The sequence below is a fragment of the Aythya ferina genome, assembly GCF_964211825.1.
Source record: "Aythya ferina genome assembly, chromosome: 2".
NCBI lineage: Eukaryota > Metazoa > Chordata > Aves > Anseriformes > Anatidae > Aythya > Aythya ferina.
The window spans coordinates 130,834,468-130,851,140 of record NC_140297.1 but is presented as its reverse complement, the minus strand read 5'-3'; the positions used below and the strand labels follow the sequence as shown (position 1 = coordinate 130,851,140).

General features: G+C 47.3%; 1 protein-coding gene across 1 annotated transcript; it reads left to right on the top strand.

The window, feature by feature from the left end:
• Nucleotides 1-4,006: 4,006 nt before the first annotated feature.
• Nucleotides 4,007-7,593, top strand: HEY1 (hes related family bHLH transcription factor with YRPW motif 1). Its single transcript, XM_084511212.1, has 5 exons — nt 4,007-4,360; nt 4,489-4,564; nt 4,668-4,751; nt 4,863-4,944; nt 5,705-7,593. Exons 1-5 carry the CDS (start codon nt 4,149-4,151, stop codon nt 6,286-6,288), a joined length of 1,038 nt encoding a protein of 345 aa, XP_084367338.1. The 5' UTR covers nt 4,007-4,148; the 3' UTR covers nt 6,289-7,593.
• The last annotated feature ends 9,080 nt before the right edge of the window (nt 7,594-16,673 follow it).

Sequence of the window (16,673 nt, the reverse complement as noted above, 5' to 3'; positions counted from 1 at the left end):
TGGCTAGTTAGATTGTTCCTTGGTGGACTGCTAGTATTTTGACAGCAGAAAATAAGAACAAGTTTCTGTATTATTATTTCTTGGTCCAATCACAGGAAAAGTACTGCAGGAGCAGAAGAAAACTGTTTTGGCAAACTACAGATGACTTGGTTGAAAAAGTTCAGCCAGAAGAAAAACACGGTTTTACTGTGTGGAAGCCATACTCTGTGATTTTGAGGAATGAAGACAGGGTTAAATAAGCTGCCCAGCTATGGTGAATTTTCCCCCTCTTGGGAAGGTGTCTGTAGCTGCCATGTATCTGTGGCCATTGACCCCTCTACAATTTGACAAAGCTAATAGAAGCTGTCCTGCCAACAGCACATTACTGAATTCCTTTTGCTATTTTACATACACTCTTATACACATGGACACTATGGCATTTTCCTGTAATTAAGAAGGTGGCTGCAAATCAAACCAGCATTTTCTCCTCCCCCCCAATGTACTCTGCCCCCTTCAGCATCTTCTGCAACCTGGTGTTGTTCCTCGTGGAGGAGCTTGGCTTCCTGCAGCACACACTGCAGGCTGTGCCTTGTGAGTGGGAGAAGGGAGGTCTCGTGGAAACAGCTGCTGCCTGGAAGCACCTTGACTCAGAGCTTGCATGGAAAGAAAAAAGGGGTTGGCCTGATTGGAAAGGAAACCAGGCGGTAAAATAGCCAATCTGCCTGCCCCCACCTCAGTCAGAGGGCTGACTGAGTGAAAGGTAGCTCTGCCTGGGTGGCTTCAGTGTGTGCTCGTAGATTGGCCTTGTGTACAGTTACATCCCAGGTCTGGTTCTGGAGATGAGCTGAAGCCTCCTCAGGTGAAAGCAAAGACTACCTGCATTATTCAGGGCTGTCCAGAAGAGGAATGAAGCTCTGCTGTTACCAAGATGCTGACAGTGTGACAAGTGACAGACTTGCTCACTCATCACTATACACAGCTCCCCTAAAGTGGGAGCTGAGACCAGTGCTGCAGCACAAGTGGTGCAGCTGAGGCACTCAGCTTACGGTAGGGACTTTAGTGTGGCAGTCATCCCTGTCCTTGGCCAGTCTGAAGGAAGAAATGCATTCCCAGCACCCAGCACAGCGAGAGCTCCCCAACGAGCCTCTGTGTGGGTGCCTTGGCCTCAGAGATGTGCAGGTGTGAATGTCGGCAGCCAGCTCCTGCGAAAACACCCTCGCACTCAGAGTGCTGCTCGCAGACCACACAAAAAGCCTGAAAAGCTCTTCTGCTGTTTCCAACAACTTTGCAGGCACTTCCACACGACCTGTGACACAGCCCTGAGCCGTGTCGGTGGCATGGACAAGCCACACAAGTTCAGCAAGAAGCCAGCAAGGAAAATCACAGGAGCTGGAGCAGCAACTTCTTGCTTGCAGGGCTGACACCGCAGCTTGGTATGTGCTGGGGGGCAGGGGGGGGCGTTGATGTTTTTGCAGGGCCGCAATGAGAGTGCCAGAGCCACTGCTTGAATTGGGCACCGTAACCATAGAAACAGCAAGTTTCCGGGCGGGGATGACAGGTTGATGGGATTACTCTTCAAAGCACTTGCTGCCTTGGGAGAGCAGGCCGGGAGGGAGGGGACCAGAGTTAATTTAGCGCACGCAGCAGAGCGGGGGGCAGCGGCGGCAGGTCCCTGCTGGAGTGAAGCCTGCAGCAGTGACAAGCGGCTCCTGTTCACCATGACTTGTGCTAGTCCTGAAATCAACCTAGGAGGCACACAGCGATGAAGAATGGGGGGGTGCACACAAAAAAAATAAGGCCACCCCCTTCTGAGTGACAGTCATGACCAACAGGTGCTGTGCGCCGCACTGCTGAGGCTGCACCTCGAGTATCTTGGTCAGGTTGGGGCCCTTACTACAAGAATGTGGAGAGAAGGGCAACAAAGCTGGTGAAGGCACTAAAAAACAAGACTTATGAGGAGTGACTGGGGGAATGGGGTTGTTCAGTGTGGAGAAGAGGAGGCTGAGGGCAGACTTCATCACTGCCTACAACTACCCAAAGGGAGGCTGCAGTGCCTGGCCCTGGTGAGGAGGTGTGAGGGGAGCCAAGGGCCTCAGTGTGTGTGAGAGGAAGGGTGTGGGGTACAGCTGTGGGGCGCAGCGTCCAGGGAGGTAGCAGACCAACTGCGGCATGGCACAGTATGGCATAGTATGGCACGGTCTGGCATGGCATGGCACGGCACAAAATGGTGGGGGTCTCTGAGAGGGAAGGCTGCTGCCTTCTGAGGCCCATTGCCCCTGTGCTGCGGAGGCATTGGTGAGGTGCGAGATGAAGCTCTTTCAGACGTGCCCTTCTCGTGCACACTCTCCTTTTAATTCCCTCGGCCTTGGGCATGCAAAAGGCTGCTCTCCTGTCTGCCCTCCTGACCGCTGCAGGCAGAGGTGTGAGAGGTGCATGACGGCGCTGTCTCTACACGTTAGCAATTTCTGGCTAATAAAACTGCCCTTTGGGCCATGGTTAACAATTAGACCGACTGTGAGCACTGGGCCCTGCCCAGTATCACAGAGGCACAAGGTAATTTAAAGCTGTTCGTGCTGCTGTTCCTCCTCGTGCCGGACGGAAAGGTCGAAACAAACAGACAGGCAAACATTTCTTATCTTCCCCCTGCAGCTGACAGCCAACTGCAGTTATTGCCTCCGAGCCCCAGCCACGCTCTGCCTGATGGCTTCTGCAGGTCACCTGGAGAAGGCAGCGCCTGCAAAGAGCTCCCAGAGCATCCCTGGTGGGCCTGGCCCCAGTGCTTTGGGAGCTATGGGTGGGCTGAGCTGCAGGAGGCGACTGCTGGGACCTGGAGGTCAGACCCCACGCACATGCAGTGAGTGCTTGCTGCCAGGTAATTTCTCCTACCACATTTTTTCCCCGTGTTAGGAAGGGGTTACATGCACCTGGACGGGAGATGTCAGGTGCAGCATCTGCAAGCCAAACAGGCAGAAACGTCACGGCGCCTGCCAGGGACCTGCTTCTGGTCCTGCAAAAGTGAGTGAGCGGTGCAGACAGCTGTTTTCCAGCAAAAACACACAGGCTGGAAAGGTGGATGCACTGCAAGTGCTGACACAAGCTTAATTACACAGCACCGCAGAACAGACAGACTTATGAAAAATGCAGTGTGGGAACAGAATATTTCTACCACCTCCTGTTAGCTGCTTACAGGCAGCTGCAGCACTGCTCTGGGTTTCTCAGCTGCAGCTCCTACTGCCTGTAGTCTGGTCCCTTCTCCCTGCTCCTTTCCCAGAAGGGGTGCTTGGTCAAAATACAGGCAGCTGACTAAAATGTGCAGCAAGTGCATGCTGATTTCTACCTCAACAGCTGGGAGGCTGAAGGATGCTGTTCCAGGGGCTCGTCGCTCTCTGCTGTGACACCGGGCACGTGCCTGTCACCCTCCTGCCCTTCGGCTGCAACACTCTAGGGGATCAGCTTTGAAAGGGAGCCCTGCTGGAAAGGCTTTGTGTGCATGAAAACTGAATCGTGACGAAACCGTCTCAAACAGCACAGCCTCATTTCACCTGTGCTTGTTAGTAATATTGTTATTTTTTATTATTTAGTACTATTTTTATTTTTAATAATTTTTATTATTTATTTTTATTATTTAGTACCCCTTTATTATTTTTTATTATTTATTTTTATTATTTATTTTTATTATTTATTTTTATTATTTAGTACTGTATTTTATTATTCTTGTTATTACTTTTATCATTTTTTCCCTTCCTGCCCGCACCTCAGCTTCACACAACAGGAGGCAGCGGCTGTGTGCGGGGAACACACCCAGGCGCGGCGGGCCTTCATGTACGGGCTCCACACACACCCTGCCACCACGACACGACACCACGACACCACGACATGACACCACCAACCCCACACCGCAGCTTTCCCACGGCCGCGCGCCGCGGGGGCGGCGCCGCGGCGGCTGTGCCGGGCGGCGATTGGCCGAGCGCCGCGCGGCGGCGGCCAATGGGCGAGGCGGGGGCCGCGCGTGGCGGCGGGCGGCGGCTGCAGCTGCTGCTGGTGCTGCTCCTACTGCTCCTACTGCTGCTACTGCTCCTACTGCTGTTACTGCTCCTACTGCTGCTGCTGCTGCTGCTGCTGGCCGCGACCCGCCCGCAGCGGCTCGAGGGGCGCGGCGCGGGGCCGCCATGGGGGAGACGGGCGCAGGGCGTGCGCCGGGCCCCCTGCTGCCGCGCGCCCTCGTGCCGCGCGCCGCCCGCCGCCTGCCCAGCGGCCGCCCTCGCCCCGCAGCCGCCGCCGCCGCCGCCATGAAGCGGGCGCACCCCGAGTCCAGCTCGTCGGACAGCGAGGAGCTGGACGAGGCCGTCGAGGTGGAGAAGGAGAGCGCGGATGAGAACGGGTGAGAGCAAGGAGCGGGGGGGTTATGGGGTGTGGGGGTGTGGGTATGGGGGTGTGGGGGGTGTCCCGTCTGCTGCGCTGCCCGCTCTGCCCTCCTGCCCCCCTGCTCAGCCCCGCTCCTCCCCGCAGGACGCTGGGCTCGCCGCCGGGCTCCGTGTCGCCGTCTGCCACCTCGCAGATCCTGGCCAGGAAGAGGCGCCGAGGGGTGAGTGAGGGATGGATGGATGGAGGGATGGAGGGGGGCAGTGCCTGCCCGACGGGACGGGCTGCCCCCTCCCCGCAGCCCCTCACCCCGCTCTGCCCCGCAGATCATCGAGAAGCGCCGCCGCGACCGCATCAACAACAGCCTGTCGGAGCTGAGGAGGCTGGTGCCCAGCGCCTTCGAGAAGCAGGTCGGTGGTTCCCAGCCCGGCACCGGGTTTGCCCTCCCCGAGCCGCTCCGGGAAGGGCTCGGGCGTCCCCGGCCCTGCCTGGAAAGTTTCCCGCTCCCCCTTCCCTCCTAGGGATCGGCCAAGCTGGAGAAGGCAGAGATCCTGCAGATGACCGTCGACCACCTGAAAATGCTGCACACGGCAGGAGGGAAAGGTACGGTGTCCGTGCCGCACAGGAGGAGCGTGGCCACCCCCAGCGTGCGGGAGCTGCTGGGGAAAGTGGATGGAAAGCCTGCTGGGTTTTGCCAGCTCTTTAGGGCTTTCTTCTTCTTGGGGAAGATTTACAGCCCAAACGTTTTACAGCACTAGCTTCGGCTTGTTGTAAGGGAGAAGAGCTGCAAGTCTAGCACTGTGTCAGCCCTCTGAGGCGAACTGGCAAGTTGGAAAACACATATTTCTTGCTGTTGTCGAATGTTTGTTTCTCTGGCATTCTGAAATTTCAGAGCAGAAGCTAAAAAAAAATACAGCTTTCAGCGAGTAGTGCAGAGAATGAGCAAAAATGGTGAAATGTGCTGTGCAGTGAATAAACAAGTTGACTCTCTAAGTCAGGACTTGTGTTTCAAACGAATTTCACTGTGCTGTGGTTTTGCTTGCACTGGGAGACGTGAAAAGAACAAAAGTACTTTCCTCCCAGTGGTAGCGTGCAATTTCAGTTTAAAAACGGCAGTCTGTGACCGGTCTTGGGACTTGCAGCATCACAGCACAGAAATAAAAGAAAACCTTGTTAGCCTAAAAAAACTAAAAACAACAGCAACAACAAAAAGAAATAGAAAGGAGTTTGGCAGCTAATCTATGGTTGGGAATACTAACCACATCCAAGTGAAATATGCTTTATAGGGCAGGGTGGAGTGGGGAGGCAATGTGTAGACAAGGACTAGAAAACAGCATCTTAAGACTCCATTCTTTTCTCATAGGTTATTTTGATGCTCATGCTTTGGCTATGGACTACCGGAGTTTAGGGTTTCGAGAGTGCCTGGCTGAAGTAGCTCGATACCTTAGTATTATAGAGGGTCTGGATGCCTCTGACCCTCTGCGGGTTCGACTCGTGTCTCATCTCAATAACTACGCCTCTCAGCGGGAAGCGGCGAGCAGTGCGCACACTGGCATTGGACACATTCCTTGGGGCAGTGCCTTTGGACATCACCCTCACATATCTCACCCGTTGCTGCTGCCTCAAAACGGGCATGGTAACACCACTACTACGGCGTCTTCCACAGAACCGCATCACCAGAGCAGAATCGCCGCCCCACACGCTGAAACTTCCTCACTCAGAGTGCCCCCAAATGGCAGCGTCGGACCAGTGCTCCCTGTGGTCACATCCACGACCAAACTGTCTCCTCCTCTTCTCTCCTCCATGGCATCTCTGTCTGCGTTCCCCTTTTCGTTTGGCTCCTTCCATCTGCTGTCTCCCAACATGCTGAGCCCGTCTGCACCAACGCAGTCAGTGAACCTCGGCAAACCGTACAGACCGTGGGGGACTGAGATTGGAGCCTTCTAAGGACTAACCCTTTAGTAAGGGTGGGGAAGCCTGCAAACCTAGCTGAGCTGGGTTGTGCCACGCTTAAAATTGAAGTTTTTAATAACTGGGACAAAGGTACAGCTTCAACTTAACTAAGTTTGTCTAAAAACTATCTCTTTGGATTTTTTTTTGTTCATTTCTTTTCTACATTTTTGTATTAGCTTTTTTTTTTTTTTTAAATAGTTGCTGAAGTTGTCCGAAAATAAAATTACAATAGTGGATGTTAACACTTGTGTTAGATCTGTTCTGAGCATTTAAATCACTTTTGTAAACAGCTTGTTTCCAATGTTCCATTTTTCCTGAGTACATCAGACCGCCTTTTTATGAAGAGATATCACCTGTTATTGTTAGCAACAGCTTAGTTTAGCTATTAATTTTTCCAAAACCACTCTTCTCAGCCTTAACAAGCTGTGTTTTTGTTAGTATTTTGACATTGAGATGTTCTGTAACGAATTACTCTTTTTGTAAACTATATTGGAGTCTTATATTTCTGAACAAAGCGTTGACAAATCAGATGGACCAGCTTGACCAGCTTTATCTCAGAGCCCGATTTCTATTTCTTCTGCAGTGACTTGGTATATTTGGTGGTCATATTCTAGTCCCTAGTGGACATTTATTCGCATCACAGAATCACTACATTATTTCTTCCGCCCAAAAGAGCAGCATGTGCTTTAGAGCAGACTCTGAAATGTGGAGGGTGCAAAAGTGAAATTACAAACTACACTGGTGGTGAGTTTTGTTGCGGGAGATGTGAAGGGGAAAAAAAAAAATTGTCACCCACAGTAGTCTTCCAGCCAGAGCAGGTCATATGCATATTCATTTCAGAGGGCCAGATTCTGCTCTGAGTTACAGTGGAACGATTGTTCTGTTACCCTGTGTGCTCGGGGAACTGAAATCAGGCTCTTTCCCTCTGTGAGCTCCAAATTTGCACCTGAAAAAAGTTATGCTGGTATTTAAATAGCCAATGGGATGGTACAGTGGGAACCTGTTCAGTGCCCAACCTTATTGCTTAACAAATGTATTCTAACTGGTGGATTCTTTATTTTTTTTTTTTTTTTTGGTCGTGTTTTACTTTTAGGTGCAGTTCAGTGCCACTCCTCATTTTGTAAGGGCGCTGCTGCATTTTTGTGTGTGTGAGTGTGTGTGTGTGTGTGTGCATTTTGTTTGTTTTCCTGAGAATCTTAATCTGAACAGGTTTATCTAGTGAGTTCCACTGGACTGAGTTTGACTGCTCTTGTATTTGTGTTGTGGCTAAATAAAGGAGAAAGAACAAAGTATTTTAAATGACATGTTTGTCTGATATATATTATATATCAGTGGACAATTCTGTGCCTCTGCTATCATATACACTGTTGAAGAATTGCTATTGAGTGTGTCTGTGGGTATATGTGTTTACTTTTTCCTTGCTCGTGTATTACCTACGCTAGCTGAGTGTAGCATAAAGAGCTGCTGTGCCTCAGAGTAACAACCAAGGCAGTGAAAGTTAAGGATGCATTTTGTGTGTTACTGCTACCTGCCAGGCAGCGTGTGGGCAGAGGGTGAGGAGACCTCGGTTGCTGCTAAAGAGGAGGTTGAAGCTGCACAGCAACTAAATATTACTGCTTCATCTTAATATTAAAAAGTGATCATCTTTACCAACGCGGAGGCCTTTCTGGTCACTCATGAAATCTGTAACTGTTCTGTAGCTCTAACACAGGTCTGTACTTGGCAGCCTAGTTGTGTTCAGATGTACCCACGGTCTCTGACAGGTTCTGTATTTGTCACTGAGCAGTGTTATCATCACAGCGTGCTGCTTTTTGGAAGCACCAGCCTGACAGCCTTAAACACAGAAGGAAGGTTTTCTCCTTGAAAGAGTTGTGAGCGGATGGATCCATCCTACCTGCAAATCTCTACCTGGAGAACATCAACAACTTCTGGAAGTACCTCACTTCTTCCCTGTGCATTTGAGTTTGTAGTACACTTGCCTTGGTACATGCTGTATCCCTGTGGATTTAGCTCTGCCAGAAAATAGCAGAAAGAGCTCGGTCCTGTGGGAGAAGACTGCTTTGTTTGAAGAGGGGCTCTCGGGCCAATTAAGGAGTGGCGTTGACGAGAGGCTGAGAGAGGGCTAGGCTTTCTCGGAAGGATTGCCATGAGGCTGGAAAGAGTGGGAGGTTATTTGAGTGTGTAACCTTGTTCTACCTTCCGTCCCAGGCTGCCTGGGACCACTGCTAGATATGAAATGCAGAACACTGTGGGCAGCTAGAACTACACAGGTGTTATTGAGGAGAGATTAAAGTGTATAGTATTTCATGTATAAACATGAAACAGGAGGCTGTAAAATTCCAAATCTAGTTTCCTCGTCACAGTGTGTATTGTCTCCTGTTTAATTATGCTCTGCCCTGTCCCTAATAGGCTTTTATATTAAATTAGCAACTCCAACGTAGAAGATTGCTATAGTGCATGCAACTATACTTTAGATCTTCTAATCAATGACAATGCTTCTCAGCCTTTTAATGGTTATTTCATTGACATTCAGATGACTTTGCCTGCCTCTAAATAGCTGGCTCTTTTATTTAGAAAGACCCCTATAACTATTTCTGTCCCACTGTCCTAATCTTAAGCAAAATTGAGAAGCATTTCACAATAAATATTTAGCTGCTGGTGTTTATCTATATGCAGTCTTCTCTTTCCATTCCCAATGGCAAAAGTATTAAAGACAAGTACCAATCTTACTCAACTAGTGCAGTAAAGCTATGTTAACTTCTAGAGACTGAAGAAACAAGTCCAGGGCTATACAGCGACTTGTGCTGCTAACTCAGTATTTCATGCCTGGCAATCACTTAACGATATCCGTTTTGTCAGCAGGGAAAAAGGAATGGCATTGTTTGTTCTCCTTTCTTCAGGAGACAGTGGTAGCTGGAAATTTTCTGTGTAAGTGACAAATGCTGTTGTTTCTTAAAAACTGCAGTTCTGAGACATTCTGCTATTTTTATTTCCTGTAGAATACAAGGTTTCTGCAGACAGACTGAGAAAGGCAAGATAAGCTTGCTCCCATAGGCAGCAGATAGCTCCTGAGCCCAAAATATTTACTTGTTTACCCTAGTGTAAAAAAAGCAATTCAGGAGCAAAAGCTTACCAGAGAGGTAGTGGAGAAGAAAGGAAATGCAGATGTGACTTGATCCCATGACCCCCAACTACCTTAAATCTCTTTGGATGAACCCTGTCTGTCCGGAAATCCTCAGGCTAGCATTTTGTGTGGGATGTAAGACGATGTGGTATTTTATACAAGCAAATATTGTCTTCCTTTCTTGAGGAAGCTGGATTCAAGTGCAGGATGAATTTAAGAAGCTGGAAATACTGCATATAATCAGATACAAACCTTTGGAAATCCACTCCGATTTGGCATAAAGGAATAGCTCATCAAAGTGATATTTTTTGCTTTTGGAAAGAAGCTGTCACTAGTTCTTAGGCCTGTTTCTGTTCAGCGCTCCCGCCTTACACTTGCAGCGTGACACGGTTTATTAGGATCACGCTAAAATACATGAATCCTGACTGTTGCCCTCTTCACTCACACATCAGCGTGTGAGTCCCCAGGTGACAGGAGCCTTTCCAGGCTATTACTTAGTGGTGGGAAGCCCACGTTTTTCCGAGAAACAAACAAGCCCAAGCGAGCACAGATAAACTGAAACCCTTCTTCCTGTTTTATATTGTGTGCCTATTCACAGGCATTTCTTGCCAGAAACTCCCAGTTTGGATCACAATATACTCCATACTGAGCTGAAGCCTGCAGTGAATAATGTGCAGGCCACTGGCTTTGTGCTGGAAGGCAACAAAAACGATTTACAAAGCCCTTTTCTGAGGCCTCACATGAAAGGTTGTAGAGACAGGCTGTGGTGCTTGCCAGGTGACTCAGCACACGAGGTGTGAGCGTGCCCATGTATTAACCGGTCTACCTGGCCCCGTAGAGCAGCCCGTGCTTTGCCAGTAACCGAATGCCTCTCCTTCCACTTGCCCAGCTTATAAATAAAAATGAGAACAGGCCCTTTCTTCTGGAGCCAGAAGATGCAGGCACTGACTCATGCTTGCAATATAGTAGCTTGACTGCAGTAATAAATGTTGAAATGCCAGTGCAAAGCAAGATACTGAAATTTGAAGGTGTCTTTTGGGAGTCTGAAGAATTCATCTGGATGAAGCCTTTATTAAAGAAGTACTTGGGTATTTCATGTTGTTCTCTCTTATTCCACCTCATCCCACGTATTTTTTTTTTATAGCAAATTCTACTTATTATTCATATAGGATGAAGGAGTTGACCAAACTGCCTTGTTTTGACCCATACTGTCTGCAGCCTGCCCAAGCCTTCCCAGGACCCCAGAGTTCACAGACAGAGGTTCTCTTCCAGCTGTGTCTTGTTCTTCAACATATCCTGTAACGCAGCTGTATGATGCAGTGCTCAAAACAGCTGACCACTTGGAGCATCGTGCCCTGCTTATAAAGCCCTTAACCACATTCCATTGCTTGGACCTTTTCAGAGGCTTTTATCAGGCTTCTTTCTTCAGGAGAAGCCTCCTGGAAAGGAAGAGGAGATAGCTGGAGCCAGTTCTGCATATCTTTCGTGCTTCTGCTTGTCAGGGCAGCCTCAGCACAGGGAAACCCCTGCAGACCACTCTCTTTTCTCTGCATTGGAAAATCTTCATGGAGTATTCCAAGCAGCTTGCATGGTCTCCAAGGTAAGCTGTAATATCCAGGAGCAGACAGTAGTAATGGGTTAAATCCTGGTGATGTGTGCGTTTCTCCATCTTGCCCTGTTTCACAGAAGCAAGGATGTTGGAGCAGAAAAGTTGGTGGAACAGCTCTGAGAAGAGAATGGTAGAGAGCAGGAAGGAAGGCTAATGTGGATCAGAGGAAAGCTAAGGCTGTGAGCAGAAGAATGAAGAGTTGCATTGTTTGCATTGCCTGTTGCAAAGATACGGAAATAACTGTCATCAGATGACAAAATAAGCTGCATGCAAGTACGTAAGTGATTTGGAAAGGGGAAGGGAATAATCTTAGTAAATCACAGTTTTGCTCAGTCAGCCAGAATCAAATGAGCAACACACAAGAATTGAGGCAAATAATTTAAAAACAGTAAGGTGCTGGAAGAAATGTGTGTGGATATCTTTGTCTACTCTGGTGGGTCATCTCCCCAGCTGGGGAGGAAACAGGGCTTGGGGGACCTACTGCAAGAATGCATCGCAGCATGATTTGCTGGTTGTGTTTGTACAGTCTGGTCAAATGACCGTAAGAGAGTGAAAGAATTAAGTGTGGCCTGTGAATGAGACGGGGCTTGTAGCCTCACATGATGGAGAATTTGATATATCGGGATAACTGATATAAGCTCCAAATGACTGGCAGGCATTTCCACGAATTTCTCAGTTTCTCACCTGCTTAGCTCCCAAATTTTGGTACATTTGATTTTCAGTATGTGTTAGTCATCGACATAGGTGTGAGGTCTCCTTCACCATGAAGTGAAGAGGGCAGGTGCGTGTTCTGGTAGAGAGAAGCTAGACCTAGTGAAAGTGAGTATGGAGCCACTTCTCTACTTCTAGCAGAGAGCACCAAGAGCACCTGACTTGCTTTGCATTATATGTAGGCTATTTATAGTGCAGATAATGACTTTGTAATACTGGTTCCTATTATCACCAAGCCTGTCTTCTTTATCAGAGAGGCCATTTCAGAGACTGAATTTCAATATCAAAAGATGAAATGAAAATAATTGTCATCTATTGTTGTTCAGTGATGGTTATGTAAAAACTTGTGGGATTTTATGCTGATTTGAAAAAGTAGCGAAGGGAACTGAAGTGGGTGCTGTAGGAACTCTTTCACATGCTACACAGCAGGCAGATCTATTTTTTACTTCGTAAGAGAAACATCAATTTGATTGAACAATGTTCCCTGTATAATGTCGATGCCTAACTGTCTGTAGATTGCCCCTTTGAATTTCTCTGGGATTCATTGCGTCTTCTGTTAAGAGGAAATTATCAACAACAAGAGGAAATCCTGTACTAGTACTGAATAGTCCTTATTTTAAAGGTACTTCCCTTCTTGTGGGAATTGTATATAATCAGAACAACACTCCATAAAACAGACGAATTATTTTAGAAGGAGACGGGTCAGCCTTTTATTTAAAAGGTCTGACGTTATCGTACAGAAGAAAATCAATTGTTAGAGTGGATGACATTCTTCCATGAGTTGCTTGTGCTTCACAAAGGTGGGGCAAAGTTTAAGGCATTGGTAACAGGAAGTTTGGGCTCCTTAGAGACTTGTTTTTTGGAGCACACAATGACAAAAGTACTCTTTTTCTTCCCAAAAGCAGCACGAGGAATAAGAATGATTAAACTTTACCCTCTTAAGAATTTGCATGGGTGGGGATGTGAAGGGTGCGCGTACCTGCTGGACAAAACCAAATACCCTTCACATTTGGTGGGGAAGGGGGCAAGATGCACCAGTCAGCAGTGTTATAAAGGACATGCAGAACAGCAGCTCATTAGAAAACAGACCCTTCCCTTATATTTTGGTTCTGAGGTACTGCAGTTATGACTACACAGTGTGTTTTTTTTCCACCACATCAACCCGTACAAGTTGAGCAAGAGGCAGGTGCAGCCCCAACCTGAAGCCAGGGGCTGGACTGCAGTGTCCCAAGACTCGGGGCACCAAATCAAACAAGCGCACCGACAGGCGTGATTGCAGATCCGAGGCCAAGTTGCTGTCACTCCCTTGCCTGTTGCAAAAGAGAGGCTTGAAACCCCACATACTCCTCTCGGCCCAGCCAGCCACAAGCCAGACATGCACTGAAAGAAGTTCAAGCAAAATCTGTTACAGAGCTATAAAAATCTGTGGGTTGTTGTTGGTTTAGGCAACGTTTGTCCAATTTTTATCTCCTCTCTGGGAAGGAAGAAGGCTCCCTGCTTTTCCACAGTGCTGACAGAGGTCTGTGTGACTCCTTGCATAGCCCCTCAGGAATGCCCTCATCCTGCCTGTTAACAAACTGAGGCCTCATTTTCCGCCCCGGCAGCACAGCAGCATCCCAGGCTGAAAGCACAGCTTCAGTGACAGAGCTGGCCGAGAGCCATAGGGGCCCAATACTGGGAATTCCCATGGTCTGCCCCCAGGGACAAAGCTGAAGGAGTGACGCATCAGGTTTCCGGTTAGAAAAATCCCTGCTTTTCTTTTTTTCTGTTTTACACAGCATTAATATCCTCATAATGTGCTAGCCAGACAGTCTGACTTTATGCATTTTTTAAGCAAAAAGGGAGCCGTAATGAAATTGTTCATTAGCTTTCATTTTGGCTGTATGCTTTCAAGTAAAAAAAAAAAAAAAGAAAAAAGAAAAAGAATCCCCTCTTATTGCCAGCTCCTATGCTAGGAAGTGCAGCCTTCCCTCCATATTATTTTCATTGCCTTGCATGAAATAGAAACCCAGTCTGTATCAAACAGTTGCTGAGAAAGCTGTGATTCAAGCTTTATATAATGAAATACTTTTATACCGAAGTCTATTGGGATGCAGCCTGTTCAGCTCAGCTATCTGCATTGCATTAACTTTTATATCCCCAAAACTCCCATCAGAAAGGAGATTTTTATGAGATTGCATTTGACACACCCCAAACAAGGTTCCTTTAATAACTATGTCTGAAGCTTCTGACTGCAAAAGGCTAAAGAAGACTTTGCCAGGGGCTAGTGCCACCTCGTATTTAATTTTCTGGTGACACTATCTGCTCCTTACTCATTTGCAGCAGACAAACTGTTGCAACAATGCTGTTAATCCTAGGGAACCGTGAGAGATAATGAAGACAAATTTGTATATGCAACCCATACTCAGCATCTTTGTTGAAAGACTGCAAAAGTTGCAGGATGAATTGTATTCAAGGGGAGTTGGTAGGGCACAGCAGAAAATTTCAGACACTTTTTTATATTTAAATCTGACTAAAGAGGGGATTTTTCTTATTAATCCTCCTTCTCCCAATCACCAGGGCTTTTCAGTTTCAGCAGTGTTTTGTTTGCTCCTCCAGAGTTAGGTGATCTTTGCAATGTCCCATGGAGGTGTAGTTCTGGGTAGGGACCTGGGACTCAGAAAGGTGAAAACAAAACGGCTGGTTGAGGTGCTTGGCTGAGGTGTATGGACCTGTTGTCTTTTTTTTTTTTTTTTTTTTTTTTCCCCTCTTTCAGCACTTAAACAAGATTTCCTGGACTCAAAGCACAATGGCTCTTGACTTTCTGGAAGCCATGGATGATGAGTACTTCTTCACATCAGACAGAGTTAGTTCCCATGTCAGAGTTCTAGGCAATGAGGAACACTGGCAACCCTTAGAAAGCCTTTTCCTAGTATCCCAAAGCACTTATGCAAATGGAAGGAATAAAAGAACCCAGTTCCCCCAGCACGCTTCAATCCCCTTAGCAGTAGGGCTGTATTTCTGTATTGCACACTCCAAAGTCTCCAAACACCTTCATCTACTTCAGCAACAACTAGATCCCTTCACTACTCCCTGATGAAAGAAAATCCAGCCTGTAGTTGGAATGAAACAGAGTTCTTAGGCAAAATTAATGCTCCCCTTAGATGCATTTTTGTGTATTTGACTTCACAACTCAACATCATGTTTTTAACATACTCTTTTGTGTATTATGTACTAGGTCTTAAAAAAAATATTTGAAGGCACAGCTTCCCATATGAGGTTTCAGATCATCATGCATACAATTCATTGGTAGGGCTGAAGGTTTCAGATTTTCTACTTAGACCCCTTCAGCTGGAAGGGATAATTGGTGACACGTGAGGGTTATCTTCATGTGGACCAGACCTAGAGCAAAGTGAGTGTACAGGGAAGGAAAATTATCTGTCTAAGGATTTCTGTGTGGGGGTGGTGGTGCAGGATGCACAGCTGAAGGCTCTGTTAGGATGGCACAGATTGCCAGTGTGGGACTGGGTTGTGGTAGGAACATGAGGTGCAAGGTGGGATCGCAATGGGAAACCTTGCAGTGACAAAAATGTCAAGGAGGTGGAGTCCACCGGTATAGCGCAGCTTTGGGAAGGATTTAAAGAGATGAAAGAAAACTTGGTGGGACTGTGGAGAGAGGATAGGGCTGAGGAAAAGTTCGTGATTGAACGGAGAGGAGGCTCCCCCCAATACTTCTCATTGCTAGAAATGGTGGTTAGCAATCCTATGTGATTTATCAGAAACTTGGACAGGAGAGGTGGGGGATGAGTGAGGTAGGATAACTTGGACTGTACCCTTATTAAGATTGGGGTTGCCTCTATTTACAAAATGAACATAATTATCCAGATGAGAAGCTGGCAGTAAAATAGCTCTCCTTTTGGACAAGGTGGCCTGAAGCCTGACCTGCTGCAGACATGTCTGTGCTCTTACAATCTTCCCTGGACATAAGCAGTACTGTTTTAGATTTTATTTTTCCTGACTAATTGCTTGTTTCCCTTCTGCTGCCTCTCTAGTTCTACTGCCAGATACCAGCAATAATCACAAATATGTAGCACTAGATAAACAACTACATGCTTTGGCAAAGCATTTGTGCCTACACATGGCTCAGTTGCCTCAAATGGCAAATCTGTATCTTGCAGTGATGGCAAGAACCTATTCAAGAAGTGAACAAAGAGTCCTTATAACCTTGGGCAAATGGCCCCTCATGATAGTGTCAGGACAAAAGATGTAATTTATACAGGAGACCTGTTTAGGGATTCTCAGTAAAGAGAGAAAGGCTGAATCTCTTTTCGGTAGGAAGGAAAACTCTTTTCTGGAGGACATACAAAACTATGTCAATTATGACTTTCCTTAGGGAGCATGCAGAAAACACAGTACAGATTAGTGTCTCTGGAACAGTTTTGGTTTATGCTCTGGCTTTCACAAGACTGGAGGAGGAAGCCTGTGAGGCAGCAGAGCAATTGCTGTGTTTATTTGGGTGGCCCATGGGAGCAAAGCAGCGCCATTTGGGGGCGGGGGTGTTGGCTCTACAATAGCAGTGGAGCTGTTTGGGTAACACTTGCATACAATTTTATGAGAGAGAGAAAAAAATAGGCTTCTATAGAAATAACTTTTACAACTCTGTTGATTTAACAGAGAAGGAGAGTGCAATGAGAGTGCTTTTGTTCCAAAAAAGGACTTTATAGCATGCATTGTCTCCTGAAGTCTCAGTGGCATTCTGCAGGTTGAGGCACAGGGGGCTGGCTCTGTTTGGTTTTCCTTCCTGTCCCTCTCTAAGGCCAGCAACTGTGGCTGGGCTCAGTTCTAACACATAGGGCACCAGGGAAAGAGGATTTCCTTAAAAACCCAAACCAAACCAAAAAAAAAAAAAAAAAAATCGGTGCAGAGACTTGGCACAACACATAATAATTGAAATTT

Bases quoted from the DNA above. Each gene is read 5' to 3' on its own strand.
- HEY1 (XM_084511212.1), top strand. From the start codon at position 4,149: ATGGGGGAGACGGGCGCAGGGCGTGCGCCGGGCCCCCTGCTGCCGCGC. The intron at 4,361-4,488 runs GTGAGAGCAAGG...TCCTCCCCGCAG, and splicing joins GAGAGCGCGGATGAGAACGG to GACGCTGGGCTCGCCGCCGG. The intron at 4,752-4,862 runs GTCGGTGGTTCC...CTTCCCTCCTAG, and splicing joins CCAGCGCCTTCGAGAAGCAG to GGATCGGCCAAGCTGGAGAA.